The sequence below is a fragment of the Alligator sinensis genome, unplaced genomic scaffold (genome assembly GCF_000455745.1).
Source record: "Alligator sinensis unplaced genomic scaffold, ASM45574v1 scaffold31_1, whole genome shotgun sequence".
In the NCBI taxonomy this organism is placed as follows: domain Eukaryota; kingdom Metazoa; phylum Chordata; order Crocodylia; family Alligatoridae; genus Alligator; species Alligator sinensis.
The window spans coordinates 4,188,371-4,202,926 of record NW_005841884.1 but is presented as its reverse complement, the minus strand read 5'-3'; the positions used below and the strand labels follow the sequence as shown (position 1 = coordinate 4,202,926).

General features: G+C 45.2%; 2 protein-coding genes across 5 annotated transcripts in view; both read right to left on the bottom strand.

Moving 5' to 3' along the window:
* The window catches only part of LOC102377787 (dimethylaniline monooxygenase [N-oxide-forming] 1-like), a 24,427-nt gene extending 21,026 nt beyond the window's left edge, over nt 1-3,401 (bottom strand). Inside the window, exons 1-2 of the mRNA XM_025196724.1 lie at nt 3,136-3,401; nt 478-553 (exon numbers count right to left, since the gene is read on the bottom strand). The gene's annotated coding sequence lies outside the window, so the exon portion shown is untranslated. The remainder of the gene's footprint in view (nt 1-477; nt 554-3,135) is intronic.
* Nucleotides 3,402-3,560: 159 nt separating this feature from the next.
* Nucleotides 3,561-14,556, bottom strand: part of LOC102371956 (dimethylaniline monooxygenase [N-oxide-forming] 1) — a 46,009-nt gene continuing 35,013 nt past the window's right edge. For 3 of the 4 annotated variants that reach the window (XM_006017739.3, XM_006017738.3, XM_025196772.1), the window contains 7 exons: nt 13,387-13,575; nt 12,257-12,419; nt 9,814-9,956; nt 8,311-8,510; nt 6,670-7,028; nt 5,310-5,382; nt 3,563-4,661 (listed from right to left, as the gene is read on the bottom strand). In XM_006017739.3, the coding sequence (XP_006017801.1) occupies nt 4,319-4,661; nt 5,310-5,382; nt 6,670-7,028; nt 8,311-8,510; nt 9,814-9,956; nt 12,257-12,419; nt 13,387-13,575 (1,470 nt within the window). In that variant the 3' untranslated portion in view covers nt 3,563-4,318. Of the gene's footprint in view, nt 4,662-5,309; nt 5,383-6,669; nt 7,029-8,310; nt 8,511-9,813; nt 9,957-12,256; nt 12,420-13,386; nt 13,576-14,556 lie in introns of all 4 variants that reach the window. The other variant, XM_006017737.3, reaches the window with a different exon arrangement.

Genomic DNA, 14,556 nt, shown 5'->3' with positions numbered 1-14,556 from the left:
TGAACTGTGGGCTGTAGGAAAGGTGCCCTTCATTGGACAGCATGCAACAAATAGAGTTCTTTTTGCACTGCTGGAATGGGTCAAAAGGGGCTGTCAGGATGGAAAATTCTACCCTTAATTTTTATCTCTTTCTCTTTGCAAAGACAGGCCTGGAAACATAAACGTCTACAAAATGGTGCATGCCTATTACCCAAATCAAAAGCAATGTACGTCTGAGCCTCACAGTAGTAGCAGGACTTAGTTGGAAGGTGTTCTAAGACCACACATACCCCTTTTCATGAAGGCAAATCTGTCAAATTTGGGGTATGCCTTCCCAAGGATCATTTTGCTGATCCTCTCTGATCTCTCAGGATCACCCTGTGCTCAGAGAGAGAAATGGATTTCTTCTGGATTGCAGGCGGCAAAAAAAATGAATTCAGGTTTCATTGGACCAAGGCATAGGGAGTAAGTGAGTAGGAGCATGGCTGGGACTCTTACCTAAGAGGTGGACTCTTCTCAGCCTTGTCCTTGCACAAAGGGCTTCATTGTTGGTTTTCTTTCTAAATGATTCTCTCTGCCAACAAATTATAGGAATGGTATAGGAAAGAAAGGGAACAAGACATGAGCAGCCAGCCAACACATATATTGAAATATAGAAAGAAATAGCTTTAAAAAGGGAAGAGGATTCAAATGAGTAGTATGTGTTAAGAGAGAAATCTAATCCTGGAATTGCAGAAATCATAGCTTCTGAAAAGGAAAGGATCAAAGAAATTGGTAGTACACTGATACCATTTCCTCGATGTCCACATATACAGCAAAGAAATAGAGAGCTGGACTCTGAGAACCCATTTGACAAAGGTCTAATATAAATATAGGGACTGAGATGGGTTAAGAGGAAGTCATTGGGGTGGACTTCAGAGTTTGCTAATCTCATGTGAACAGCCTCTGATCTCCTGTAGGGGTCTAAGCACTCAGAAGCAGAGGATGAATTTGCTGAACTCATACAACCCGCCTCCCATCCCCAAAACAAAGCAAAACAAAACAAAAAACCCCCAACCCAAATCCCCAACCCTCCAGAATTTGTAAATGCCAGTTGACACTAGCCAGCATCTTCTCCATCAGGAAGGCTAAGAGTGTGAAACTCTCACAAACAGACTTTTAGAAACCAATTAACCCGTGCCATTCCCTTGGACCATTGTTCGAATGCAATATTTACTCTACCTACAAGCCAATTCCTAAAAGCAAATCTCTAAATATCATTTTCTAGCTATCAGTGGACACTGGCCAGGCTCTTTGAGCTCCTAGAGAAACTTGGACAAGGAAGAGATAAGACTCATTTTAAGCACTTAATTCTTTTCTTTTTGTTTAAAAGACACTGAAAGTTTACATGATGGTCTTCAAAGGGCATGTCTACAAGTGCTTTTACACGTGCCTAAACTTAACATGCATTTGCCTAATGTGCATTAAGGTGATTTAGATGCGTGTCTACACATGTATGTGCTAAGGCGCATTAACGTGGTGTATGGACCAATTTCGGATTAAAGTTAGTCCCAAGTCAGTCAACATACACAGCGTCAATGCACTGTAGTGCGTCTACATGTGTGTTAAGATGCTTTTGTTATTTGTGCATAAATTTCTCACCTGCTTTTGCAGGTATCAGATTTAAGTGTGAATAGCCTAAAACCACCATTTTAATCGCACACTTGCTTAATGCACCTTAAATCAGGCTAAAGCACCTTTAATCGGCATGTGTAGATGCACCCAAGGTACCACGTTTTGGACTAACTACACATCCAGGTATATGCTAAATGGCAAATGTTTAGAATGAATGGCAAGACAGTTATTTCCTACCTAGTCTATGGCAGCAAAGATAATTAAACCTCCCAAACAAAGCAAGTGCTAAGGACTAATGCTGTTATAATCATGAGTTAATCTACCTATACCAAGTACCTGTCTGCCACTCATAACTATAGCAAGTGAGCTCTTCATGACATTTATAATTACAATTTATAAATGTATTTGCCCCTTCCTGTGAGGGAGGGTAATGCTATTATCCCAACTGTATAAATGGGGAGCTGAGGTACAGAGAAGGATAGGATTGCTCCATGCATGATCTTTTCAGAAGGTGGAGGCATCTGGGCAATGCCTACCCATTGTCTGGTGGTTTGAATACTTAACTGGGAACAAGGAAATGTAGGTTCAAGCCAACTCTGAATGAGAGAGACCTACAACCCAGGTCTCCTACTCTTTGTTAAGTGTCCAAAACACTAGGCTCCCTGGTAGAAAGGTGGGAGAGCCTTCTTCCAGCATCTCACAGTTGCTATTCTTGAGCTTTGCCCAACTAAAATTGTAGGATTTTCCCAGCCTTATGCACATAACTGGATGATCTCACTTCCCCATGCAGCTGCGAACCAGAGTGCAGTCTTTCTGAGCACACACAGTAGGCTAGCTGGTGCAACACTAAATCAGGAACTGTATGTAGGTGCCATAACATGCAGTACTCAGCACACAAAGTAAAGTATTAGTGAGCCTGAAGTGATTTGCCAAAGGTCATAGAGCAGGGGTGGGCAATTATTTGGGCTGGGGGGCCACTTAACGAATTTTGGTGAGCTATTGCGGGCTGCATGCATAAAATGAATGGTGTTTAGCACCAGCTATACTTAAAACTTGTTTTGGCATTTATAGTGTAAACTTTATGCTATATATACCACAAGCAGTTTTCCGCACAATATTACCATATTTCCACACACAATTCCAGAAAAAAGTTCCCAAACTGCTGCATAAAATTACCAGGTTTCTACATAAAAAAATCACATTTCCGCACATTTCCAGAAAAAGTTCCCAAATTACCATACAATTGGGTGTGTACCAGGATGCACTGAGTGCCCCATGTCTACCACTACCTGGAGCACAGTGCAGCTACTGTGGGCACCACGAGAGCGGTGAATCCGTGTGGGTGCAGTATGAGCAGGAGGGCTGGGGGCAGAAAGCATGCAGCTCCATGGAGGAGCAGTCTGCATCTGCCTGCTGCTCATCTAAGACCCCCATTAACCAGGGGAAAATGGGAAGGGAAGTGGACAGAGGATGCGTGCAGCAGGACTGCAGCTTATTTCCCTGTGGAACATTTCCCATTTACTTTGCCGGCCCCATACATACACAAAAGGCCCCTGGGCACATGCTTCTACTCTCCTGCTGCTGCACATGGCTGGTGAAGATGGTGCCTGGAGTGCTGCTGCCCTGCTGTGGGCAAGCGCAGGGGTGAAATGTTGGGCCCTGCTGCCCTCCAGCGATCAAGGGCAGGCATAGCAGCCAGCAGGGCCACATGCAGCAGCAGTTCTCCATCCTTCATGTTGTTTCCACAATTAATCAAAATAACAACACTTATTAACATGCTAACAGACATGATGCAGGTCTACCCAAAACTTATCCATGGCCCGGATAGAATCAATTGGTGGGTTGGATAAGGCCCGCAGGCTGGATTTTGCCCAACCCTGTCAGAAAGGCAGTTTTCATAAGAACAGAGAATGGAGCCCGGGTTTCCCAAATTCAAGGGCAGCATTCCAATTCTTGGACTATTGATTTTCCAAAAAGAGACAATATCATAAAGGAAAAGGCTGTCAAGTCAAAACAAACCTAAAGGAAGAGCTGACACATTTATTACTTTCAAATGACACTTAATGAAGTAATAGAAATGAGATAATTGCATCTTTAGGATTCATGACCTCTAGAAAGAGTAAGATCACTACAGGCAAGAGCAGAAGCTATTTCCATATGTATGGGTCTCCTGGTAAACTAGCCAGGCAACAAGAAAAGTTAAGTTAGGACCCTTCCCTGGGCATCTGCTGTTTACCTCTGATGCTCACTCACTCCACAGAAAACTGAGTGCACTCTGGGCAACCATTAAAATTGCAATGCACCCTCTACCTGCAATACCCCCTCCAGCAATGCATTGCTTCTCCTTGCCCCTCCTACACAGGAGACTATGAAAGCACAGGAGATCTGAAAGACACCGTTCCTAAAAAATGGTAGTTGTATGCCTATCATTCATACCAGTTTAACTAAAATGGTTTAATATCACACCACTAGTGAAATCTGCACATCTTTCACATGGAAAAAGGGTCTTAATATGTAGCTCAGCTGTAAAAGAAATGTTTCAATGGCATTGATTAAACTTGGATGTATAATCCTTACCTTTAGAAGCCTTTCTACTCTAAAGGACCTTCCTGAGAGGGACATTTTTGAGAAGTGTGTGTTCCCTGCCACCCTAAATGGAGATGCTGCATAGTCAAAACGAATAATATGGCAAGGAATGGCTACAGGATTGTACATTACCTCTGGACTACTGGAAGCCAAGAAACAGTGCAGCAAAGAGTGCAAAAAGTCCAAATATTTTAAGCAAATATGGGAAAAAATTTGAAGAATCTTCTACAACTCGTGTTCTTATTGGCTTCAGTGTTCGGTCCCACTGGGTCAGGATGGCCTTCCTGGCTCCAGCCCATTTCCCTGGTCCAGTCAGGCGATACTGATAGTTGGTGCATGGACCAAAGAAGATTTCCAGGGCCAGTTTTGGTTCCTTAAAGAACAGGGCCAGTAAACTGGGTTTTGAGCCAATGAAGGAGGCAAGTTCATCAACATAGACAAGGCAATCTGTTTTCAAAACCTCGTCGAAGGAGAAACCAAACCTTAATGAGTTAGAAAAGAAAGAAGAGGGATGTTACTGCCAGCTAATTAAATCCACATTGGGCTTTAAGGCAGCCCAAAGCTGTCTCCATTATAGATATAGGGAATAGCTGCAGCACTGGTATCTGATTTCTGTTGCTTCCCATACTTCTAGTCAAAAAGCCTGAGGCTGAATTGATTCAATCTCCTTGGGTTAGTCTAACCTGCATAGATTGAACTGATAAGCAAACGAATAGACATTCACTTTTTAGTCCAGAAATGCAGCCACATGCCTGCAGTGGCCCAGGCCAGGAGCTCAGGGGTGCTGGAGCATGGCTCTCTACTTGACTGAAGCAGGCAGCTTGGGCCAAGGCTAGGTGCAAAGTATCCTGGGATGCTGAGGGACTGTGAGTTAATTTGAATTGGGAGGGGATCTGGGACAGAAGTTCAATAAACCAATTTAATCTAACTCAGTTAAGTCTGATACTACCTCCATCCAGGTTTATCTTAAACTGTTTTTGACCATTTTTGAAAGCAGTTTATGTGTATTAAACTTCTGTTGTGTTACAAATTTGAACTTGTCTCTGATCACCTATATCAGTTTATGTATAATTTCTGTCCCTAGCCCAGATGGAAGTCAAGGCCCTTTGCATTATGCAAAGTTGGCTTACCAGTGAATTTTTTTCTGCTTCTTCTCGGTGACCTCTTTCACCATGGTGGTCACTGGAGGCAACTGACAGAGGCCTAGGAAATAGAAAAGGGTTTCCCTGTTAAGGGCTTGCCTTCACTAAGACCTTCATGTGTGCGGGGGGTTTGTGGGGTGTCCTGCATGATTTCTTGAGTTTATTTAACTGATGTGGCATGTGTAGTCCTATATAAAGGCAATATCAAACTGTATGTAACCTTATTGTACTTATGCTTGTATGTATCTTAGTATTTGATATAAATGTAATTTTGATATATATTTATACTATAGCTAATGTTGTTTTAGTGGGACAGTGATTAACTTAAATGATTCTCACTTATTCACATTTAGTAGAGGTAATCTCTTAGAATTAGCATTTGACAGGACTTTTTTGACTCATCAGCCTTGCCACCTGCCTCCACGCTCTGAGGCATAGAAATGAGGCTACGACCAGACAATGGTGAATTTATGTTTTAAAAGCAAAAACTCTAACATGATGTAACATCTTGAAACAGAGAGACTGCATACTGGATTAGCAAATCTCCATGTCTGAAAGGATGCACTTATGCTCCTGGTCTTAATTAGGTCAAGAAAAATGTTTGCTCTAGCAAATAGGCACTTTTGGGAGGCAGGAAGTTACTGAGTCAGTGAGCCGCCTTTAGAGTCAAATAGGTAATGTGTGTCAATAGCCAGGCAACTGTATTTAAGCTGGCCTTGAGAGCAGACTTTGCCTTCAGTCTTCCTGGGCGTTTTTACATGTGCTCCGAAGGTAGTGCAGCAGCACTTTAATTAGAGCAGCCCTAATTAATGTGTGGACATTCCAGGGGTTAAGAGCTCCAGGAGTCATCTAAAATTATTGCGTAACAAGACCCTCTGATGTACATCATAAATGCTGTCACTCTTACTTTCAGAATGAAGTAGGGCCAACACTCTTACCGTGGCTTCCTACCTTTTTTTAAAAGCCTTTGAACCCTATTCTTACTCCACTGATGAACTACAGTAGGACTTTCCAAGTGGAAAAAACAATGGTCCTGAATTCTCTTGAGACAATATATTTGAGCATCTTCAAGAAAATTATTGCATCTCACTCTGGGGTATTTTGCTTGTTTTATGCAAAGGATTCCATTGATTTCTAAAGAGTACAGTGGAGAAATCAAGTGTGGCACAACCTGATTTAGAAAGTCAATCAATAGGCATAATTCTTCTCCACAAAGAGAGCCCTGTGGAATCTGTATGACTGTGAGGTCATCTCTCTCTACCACATGTGTCTGAAACACACTTTGTTTCTTTTCCTTTTTCCACTACATAAAGAGCACGCATCTAACCAACCTTCCCGCTATACCTACCCTTAAAGACCCGTGTAATCCAACGTGCTTGCATCTCCACAACAGGCATCACTGCACCAAAAGGCTTGATCAGGCCGACAATAGCAAGCGTGGGCTTCTCAAGATGAGGGTTAAATATATATTTGTACAGAGATGCCTGTTTGTTTTCCACTTTCAGGACAGATTCCTCCAGGAAAGGGAAAAAAGAGAATGTGTATCCTGTGGCAAAGACAATGATGTCAATGGGCTCCTCTTCAGAGCTGTTCTGAAACACAACTGAGTTTTCCTTGAACTCCTTTACTTTTGGTCTTATTGTGATTTTCCCTGTGATGATACGGCTTGGCAAGTCATCATTCAACACAGGCTCCCGCATCACTCTTCTGTAGGGAGACAAATAGGAGAGTCAAGGTGCCCCAGAGAACCCAAGGGAACATCTGCTACCACTACATGCTTCAACAGAGAGTTAGAGCATGACTGCTCATCTGCAGGTTACAGTGATGACCAATGTCATGTGACTTGGGATGGTGAAAGCAGTGCCCCATGTCTCATCCCATTTCAAACGAGACTCCAGAGGATTCCAATCTAATTCAGGCAGAAGTGTCAAAAGTACATCTCATGGAGTTGTATCATCTGGCCTGCTGTGCTCTCTGCTGCATGCAGCATGTGCTGGTTCTGGCCCTGCACACAGCATGTGGCATGTATAGCACATTTGTGAGGTGGACACAGTGTGGGTTCAGTCTGGGGCATGTCCTGCATATAGCTCTTGCACTGACATGCTGACTCTGAGGCTGGTCTGGATTGGGCCCATAAAGAGGCTGCCCAGCTTGGATCCAGTGCTCAGGGCTGGTCTGGCTTGGGCATTGTATGCGGCATACACCCTGGGTCAGTCCTGTGGCACCTTGTGCTACACTGGGCTGGAGCTGGTGCACACTGCATGTAGCACCTGCACCAGATTGGCCCTCTGTGATGGATCCAGGATTGGTTCAGATCATGCCTGAAGACCGGGTCCCTATGCTGGTTCCAGTGTACACAGCCAGGCTAGTGCAGGTGCTACATGTAGCTCATACCCCAGATGGCCCTGTATACTACATGCAGCGAGCAGGGCTGAAACCAGCTGCACATACTGCAAAAAAAAACATACAGAGTGTCCAGGATCCTGCACATGGAGCCAGTCTGTGGACCTGATCTGGCCTGCAGACTAGCTCCATGCCCCTCCTCCAGCTTGTTGTGCTGCATGAGTCCAATACCCTTGACTTAAAGGAACCCACTCCTGTAGCCTGTTTGGTTCACACAGACATCACAGTCACCTGTCTTGTGTGCTATCTGGGCCACCAAAATTAATTTTACATTCACTTTTCATAAAAACATCCCACTTTAATCTCCCAGCTGCACCTTAACAAGTTGCTGCAGGAGTGAAATCATAGCAGGCATACCTAACTCTTTGCAACACGCTATTTAGAAGTGCTTCTCATCTGCATGATGCAGGTGAAGAGATTAGCTTCTTCAGCTGGGCTATAAGGACCTTTTGAATAACATCCAGGGAGTGGATTTGCACTGGTTAGGGGCAAGATCTTATTTACCTCAGTCCAGAGTGCACTTCCTTTCCATTCTCCAATGCAGAAACCAATTTATCATTACACTGAATAGAAATTCCTGAAGTACCTGTCCTGAGGAATCAGGCTGTAGTTTTCATGGTCAAACCACTGACTCATCTTGTTTGCAATTATCCACCCCAGGATGGGCCCTGGCAAAGAATTTCTGACCAGGTTCATGAAACGTGTTATGAACACCATGTCCCAGGGATAACCATTGTCAAAAACTCGACTCAGGGCCCATGCGCCTCGGCCAGTGCTGATCATCACCTAGAAGAGAAGGGAGCACCAACATTTTGGGACAGCGAGAGGCTTTGCAAAAGACAAGAGGAGATAAGCAAATAAGGGCAGGCTTAGGCTCCAAGTATGAGGAGATATGCAGATAAGGAGAGGCTTAGGCTCTCCCTGCCTGCCCGCTTCCGCACCCCCATTCCCTGGTCCCTCTGGAAGGAGATAAGCATTGTAAGAAATAAATTAGTTTTTGATAATGTGTGCTGTTCAAGTCATAAGAGTTACGGAGGTGGTGTCTGGAGTCTAATGAGGGGTGTCTTGAATCTAAAAATTTGAGAACCACTGCTCTAGCAGCTAAATTTCCTTCATAAAACTGATTCCAGAAAAAGGTTGTCTCCCTGACTTTGTAACACTAATAAATGTTTTTAGCATCTCTAAGAAGTGTGAGGGAAAAGTGCAGAGGGACAGAGAAAAAGCCATCTTCACCTGCTTGTCCCACCAGTCATTACCTCAGACCACAAACTGGACCGGGGCGACTGGTGCCGCCTTAGTCAGGAGGGGCACGTGCCCCCGCCCTGTGACCAGTCTCACTGCCTGGGAGTGGTGGGGCCCCCCTGCGGCAGATCTCTCTGCCTGGAAGGAGTTTTGTGGCGGCTGATCGATGCAGCCGCTTCTGGGAGCAGCTGCAGTGATTGGCCGGCGCTTGCAGGGTGGGGCACCGGTGCTCCCACCTGCCCCCACCGCCCATCACCTAAGTGGTGAGCACAGCTAATCAGGGGGTGCACTGGCGCTCTCAGGGGGTGCACGTGCACCCCATACGCATTGCCACAGCAGTGGAACGGCATACTTGGGTCCTTGTAAAGTAGTAGCAGCCCTAGGGGCTGATAGCATTTGCCATCACCTCATGGGTTTCTAGCAAAGCATTGTGAGTACTTAGATATTTTCCTAAGACTTTGAAATGTAGCAAACTAGATTCTCTTGATAATTTCCTGTGTGCCACTGTGGCCGCTCAGGGCTTAATTACACGGAGGTGGCAGGGAGTCCTAGTACTGAGGGGCTTGAGTACACCCTGCCACCCTCTGTCCACTCCTGCCATAAGGCTTGTGGCTCTCAGCTTGTCCCTCTCTGCCTGCTCCTGTGGCCTTTATTGCCATTGTACCTGAAGGAGCCTCACTGGTGTATGTCTCCACTGGAAGCATGTCTTTAGGTAGGTAGAGAATATATGGGCAGGGTGCACCCAAACCCCTGGAAGCTGGGTCCTGGTGCCATTGCTGGCTGTAGATACATCCAACAATACTTCATTGCCCCTCCCCTCCAATTGAAAAGCAGTTGAACAGACTACCTTTTCAGCCACATGACTGGCCTCAACTGCAATATCGACTCCAGAATTCCCCATGCCAACCACTAGCACTCTCTTCCCCTGAAATACATCTGGATGCTTGTAAAATCGGCTGTGAAAATATGAGCCTTTAAACTTCTTAATTCCTGGAGAAGAAAGGGAGAAGATCACCTGTTGAATGGATCTAAAGCATTTTTAAAAGGTATTGAATAGCAAGAAATCAGAGTCCGATGGGACATATCTTAGAGTCCACTGATGTTAATGACATTGTTTTCCTGACCAAGAGGTAAAAAATAATAAAAACAATAGAAGTGCAGCACTAGACATTTGCCTTATGCCTATTATATATCTGTCTAGTTATGAGATAATAAATGATCATGGTAACAACCTCTGCCCCTCTGAAGAAATGTAGGTGTAGGTTTCTCTGTTGCTGTCCTACTGAGATCAGCAGCAACAAAGCTAGGGAGAAGAAAAGAACCAGAATAACCACTTCCCTCTTTTCCCATCACAGAAAACACGGAAGCTGTAGGACCATGGAGCAGGGAGAGAGGTATCAATCACTTCTTGCACGCTCCCCAACTCCAGTATAGGTGGTGAGGAAAGGAAGCAGGAACTGGCTCTGAATGTATGCAAGTGGTTCATGAGACTGTGTATGTATGTGTTTGCATATGCATGTATGTGGGTAAGTCATCTGTATTAGAGACCCTGAAGCACTGTAATTTTCTGGGTAGTCACTCTGGACTACTGTATAAGTATTTTCATATGGGCAATAGGGCTGGGCGAAGCTTCAGGTGCTGATATGATTTGGAGGAGATGCAGCTCAATTCAGTGGCCGAATCTCTGAATCTGAATTGAATCAGGGGACCAATTAAAAGGTCCAAATCAATTTGAAGCTCTCTGAATCCTTGGGAATGATTCAGAGAGCTTCGATGATTTGGGCAGTCCCTATCTGCTGCAGCAGGGAGCTGCAGCCAGACTCAGAGCTGCTAAGTAGGGAGCAGGGGAGGAGGGGCGCTGGACCATGGGGGCTCCCTGCCAGGCCCCATCCCCTGCCTGCTCCCCTAGCCCCCCCACCCCCCACCCGCTGTCCCAGCTCCCCCATGGCTGCCCCGCCTGCCCCAGCTCTGGCCTTTTAAGAAAAAAAAAAAAGAAAAATCCCCCAGGATTCACCGGCTCCTGCAGTGGCCTTGGGGCTTTGGGGAGCTCATGGAAGAGCCCCCCCATGTGGTGTTGTGGCAATGGGTGGCAGCAGGGATTGCCCCCCTGCTGGCAGGAACACTGAGTTCGGGGTTTTCCTTGTTTTTCTTTTCTTAAAGGGCCAGAGCTGTGGCGGGCAGCGGAGCCATGGGGTAACAGGCAGGGGTTGGGGGGCTCATGTACAGCCCCCCACACAGCATGGGGCAGTGGGGATTGCCCCCCACTTGGCAGCACCCGGTGAGTTGAGGCTTTTTTTCCCCAAGTGTCAGGAGCTGGGGCAGGCGGGGCAGCCATTGCCGAACTGGGAGAGCAGGTGGGAGATGGGCCTGGCCTGGGTGCTTTGGAGATTCAACAGCAGCCGAATCTCTGAATCAGATTTGGCAGAATCGATTTGGGACAGCGATTCGAATCACTGAATCAAATCACTGTCCCCCAAATCGGCCAAATCCGAATCTGAAGCAAATACTAGCTGCTTCGCACAGGCCTAGTGGGCAACTAGTATGGTAACTACACAGAATTGGAGAAGAAGATATTCTAATGCCTGGGTCATAATGTTTTGGTGAAGGGGCTTTGTCCCGGTTCCTGTAGAACATTATTTGAAATGTTCCCTATCTCCACATGGGAACCAAGGGCTATGATTTACAAAACTGAAATAATGCAACCAAAACATTTTTTTCAAGTTTCTGGTGGTAGCCCAAATTCATAGCCAGCTCCTCCAGGCACTGCCAAAAGATTAAAAGGTTTCCAACTCCATGAGAAGATGTCAGGGAGGACTAAGAAAATTTGTGAACCTCTCTTCCCCAAGACATGCATTTCTGTCAAATGCAACTGATAGAATTAAAGGCAGTGATAACTTAAGAGGACAAATTTCCTTACGTACAAGTAAGGGCCAAATTTACCACTGCTGTAAACAGATACAATCCTGTCAAATTAAATTAATTTTACAGCAGGGAAATCCAGCCCATTTCTTACTCTGGAGGCCGAGGCCATGCCATATTATAACCGGTAACGCGTTATCCAAGGCCAGTTCTCTGAGTAGTTTGCCCAGTGCAATCATATTGCACCTTGCACACTACTCAGTGAATTAACAATGTATTTAAGAGGTACCTAGAAGAATAAGGCTTTCCCTTAATAATGTAGGTCAGTTGATGGCAATGGGCAAATCCACATATTTAGTGTACAGGAAATGTATTAGCCTTCATACCAAACACATGGAAGAAATTAATAGTAAATACAAAACATGTGGTACCAGGGAAAGATTCCAGTGGGAGGAAAGACTCTGAAAGGTATCCAATGCAAACCATAACAGCATCAAACACAGATGACCCCTGCTTCCCGTTGGACTCCGTGACAACATCCCATTGGCCAGTGGTAGAGAAATCTGAGCGTTTCTTTATGCTGATGACTGTGGTCTGAAAAATTAAACATAGATAGAAGTAAACTAACCAGGTCAAGACAAGAGGACATGCCTCCTTCCCAGCATGTTGAGAACAAGTCTATGGGGCATGAAACTTCTATGTGTTCTGCTTGTTCAGTACCTAAAACCCTGGGGGTCAGAGTTTTAATGGTGTTTTTTTTTCAGAAGTAGGTTTCAGTTGGAGTTAGGTGTCCAGGTGCTTAAAGAAATCATACTAGGAACCTTCCTGCATTTGTAGGTGCCAAAACCCTTTTGAAGATCTGCCCCCTGGCCCACAAATGGTACCATTGCATAACCAAAATGCAAGTGTTGTTACTTGTGGAAGGGGTTTCATATGCACCTTTTCTCAATCCACAACCCAGTCCTGTATGTGTTTGAGCATGCAGTTGAGACGATAGACTGACAGTTCATGGAGAAAACAAGAGGGTCTAGGCATCCTCAAGTTACTTTTGATAATGAATATCAGGGATTTTATTACCAAGCTACATAGCATCTCCATAGGCTGTGCTAAGAACCTAGTGGTGATGGGTGGTCTGAGGACTAGCAGGATGCCAGTGCTGGTCTTGTTCTTGGACTCTCCAACTCAAGTAAACTGGGGTTTACTGTAATGGAGAAGCATCCCAGACTATAGAATACAAATGTAATGGAGGTTAGTGGCTCTGCATCTAGAACCAGTCTCCCTTAGACTTCCCAGGAGAGAATATTCTTGGGAACCAAATGACAAACTTTGATTTTTAACTCTGCATTACAAAAGACCTCAGGGTCAGGCCCATTAACCATCTACCTGCTACTATATACATAACTGATTCCAGTTGGGCCACCAAGGGTTAATAGACCCAAGCTCTTGGCTACTATGAGCATGAGCCTTGATTGCCTGTCTAAAGGTATAATTCTTTCAACTGGAAGCATTAGCAGGCTCTTATCCTCTTGTTTTAATGGAACAAATACATTCTGTAGCTTACCTTGAACTGGATGTGCTTCACAAGGTCAAAATGCTTTGCATACAGCTTTAGATATTCAAAGAACTTGGCATTGGCCATATAGTTTGGAAAATCTTCAGGATACGGGAAATCTGAGAAAGCTGACATCTCTTTGCAGGTGTTGCTGACCATAGATTTGTACACGCTTGGCTTTCCATCTTCAATGTGTTCCTATCAACATAAGAGCACAGGGAAAGTGAATCCCACTCACAACACATGCAGTAAAACACAGCATTTAGTTTCTGTTCATCAGGAGACACAGGATGTGATTCAGGATTAGCATTTTACCTAAAGAGCTTCAATCCAAACAGGACTGGATGGATCTCTTCATCCAGTCATATAACAGAATAAACAGAATCAAAGAGAATGGGAATGGAAGGGACCTCAAGAAGTCATCTAGCCCTACCCTTGCACCGAGGCAGGAGCAACTACTTTTTTTCTAGCGTGCTATTAAAACCCCCAAATGATGGACCTTCCCCAATACTCCTGGGTATAAACTTCTGCCAGTCCTGAACTCTCTTTGTAGTTAGAAACTTTCTCCTACTGTTTAAGACACATTTGCATTGTTGCAATCGAAGCCCATTACTTCTTGTCTTATTCCCAGACAACATGGAGAAAAGACTGTAATCTTTGCCTCCACTCTAGCTGTTTACATATTTGGAGACTGTTACTGTACCTCCACTTGGTCTCCTTCTTTCTTGACCAGGGCTGTCCAACTTCTTAGTGGCTGGAGTGACACACCTTGGAGGTTGCCCCAGAAGGGGCTGCATGCTGTGGGGGCCATAGGTTCCAGGCCACACCAGACAACAGGCAATCTGTCCCCTTCAGCTGCTACACTGGGCACATGGCCACTTTCCTTCCACCTTCACTGCACTGGGTTCAGGGCACTGGACACAGGTGCTTTCTCCCCACTGATGCACTGTGCATGGAGGTGCACAGGAGCAGTTGCCCCAGGCCCACCTTCAGGTCCCTGGTCTCAGGTCCCTCTATTGTATCATGCTGCATTGGCACCCCATGCCATGGGCTTCCCAAGAACTAGGGACTGCATGCTGTTCTGCCCTGCCCTCTTGGGAGGGGCAGGAAGGAGAAGTCAAAGGGAGGTGGAGCCCAGAGTTTCCAACTGCTGCTGCATTTGCATTAGCCAGAGCAATA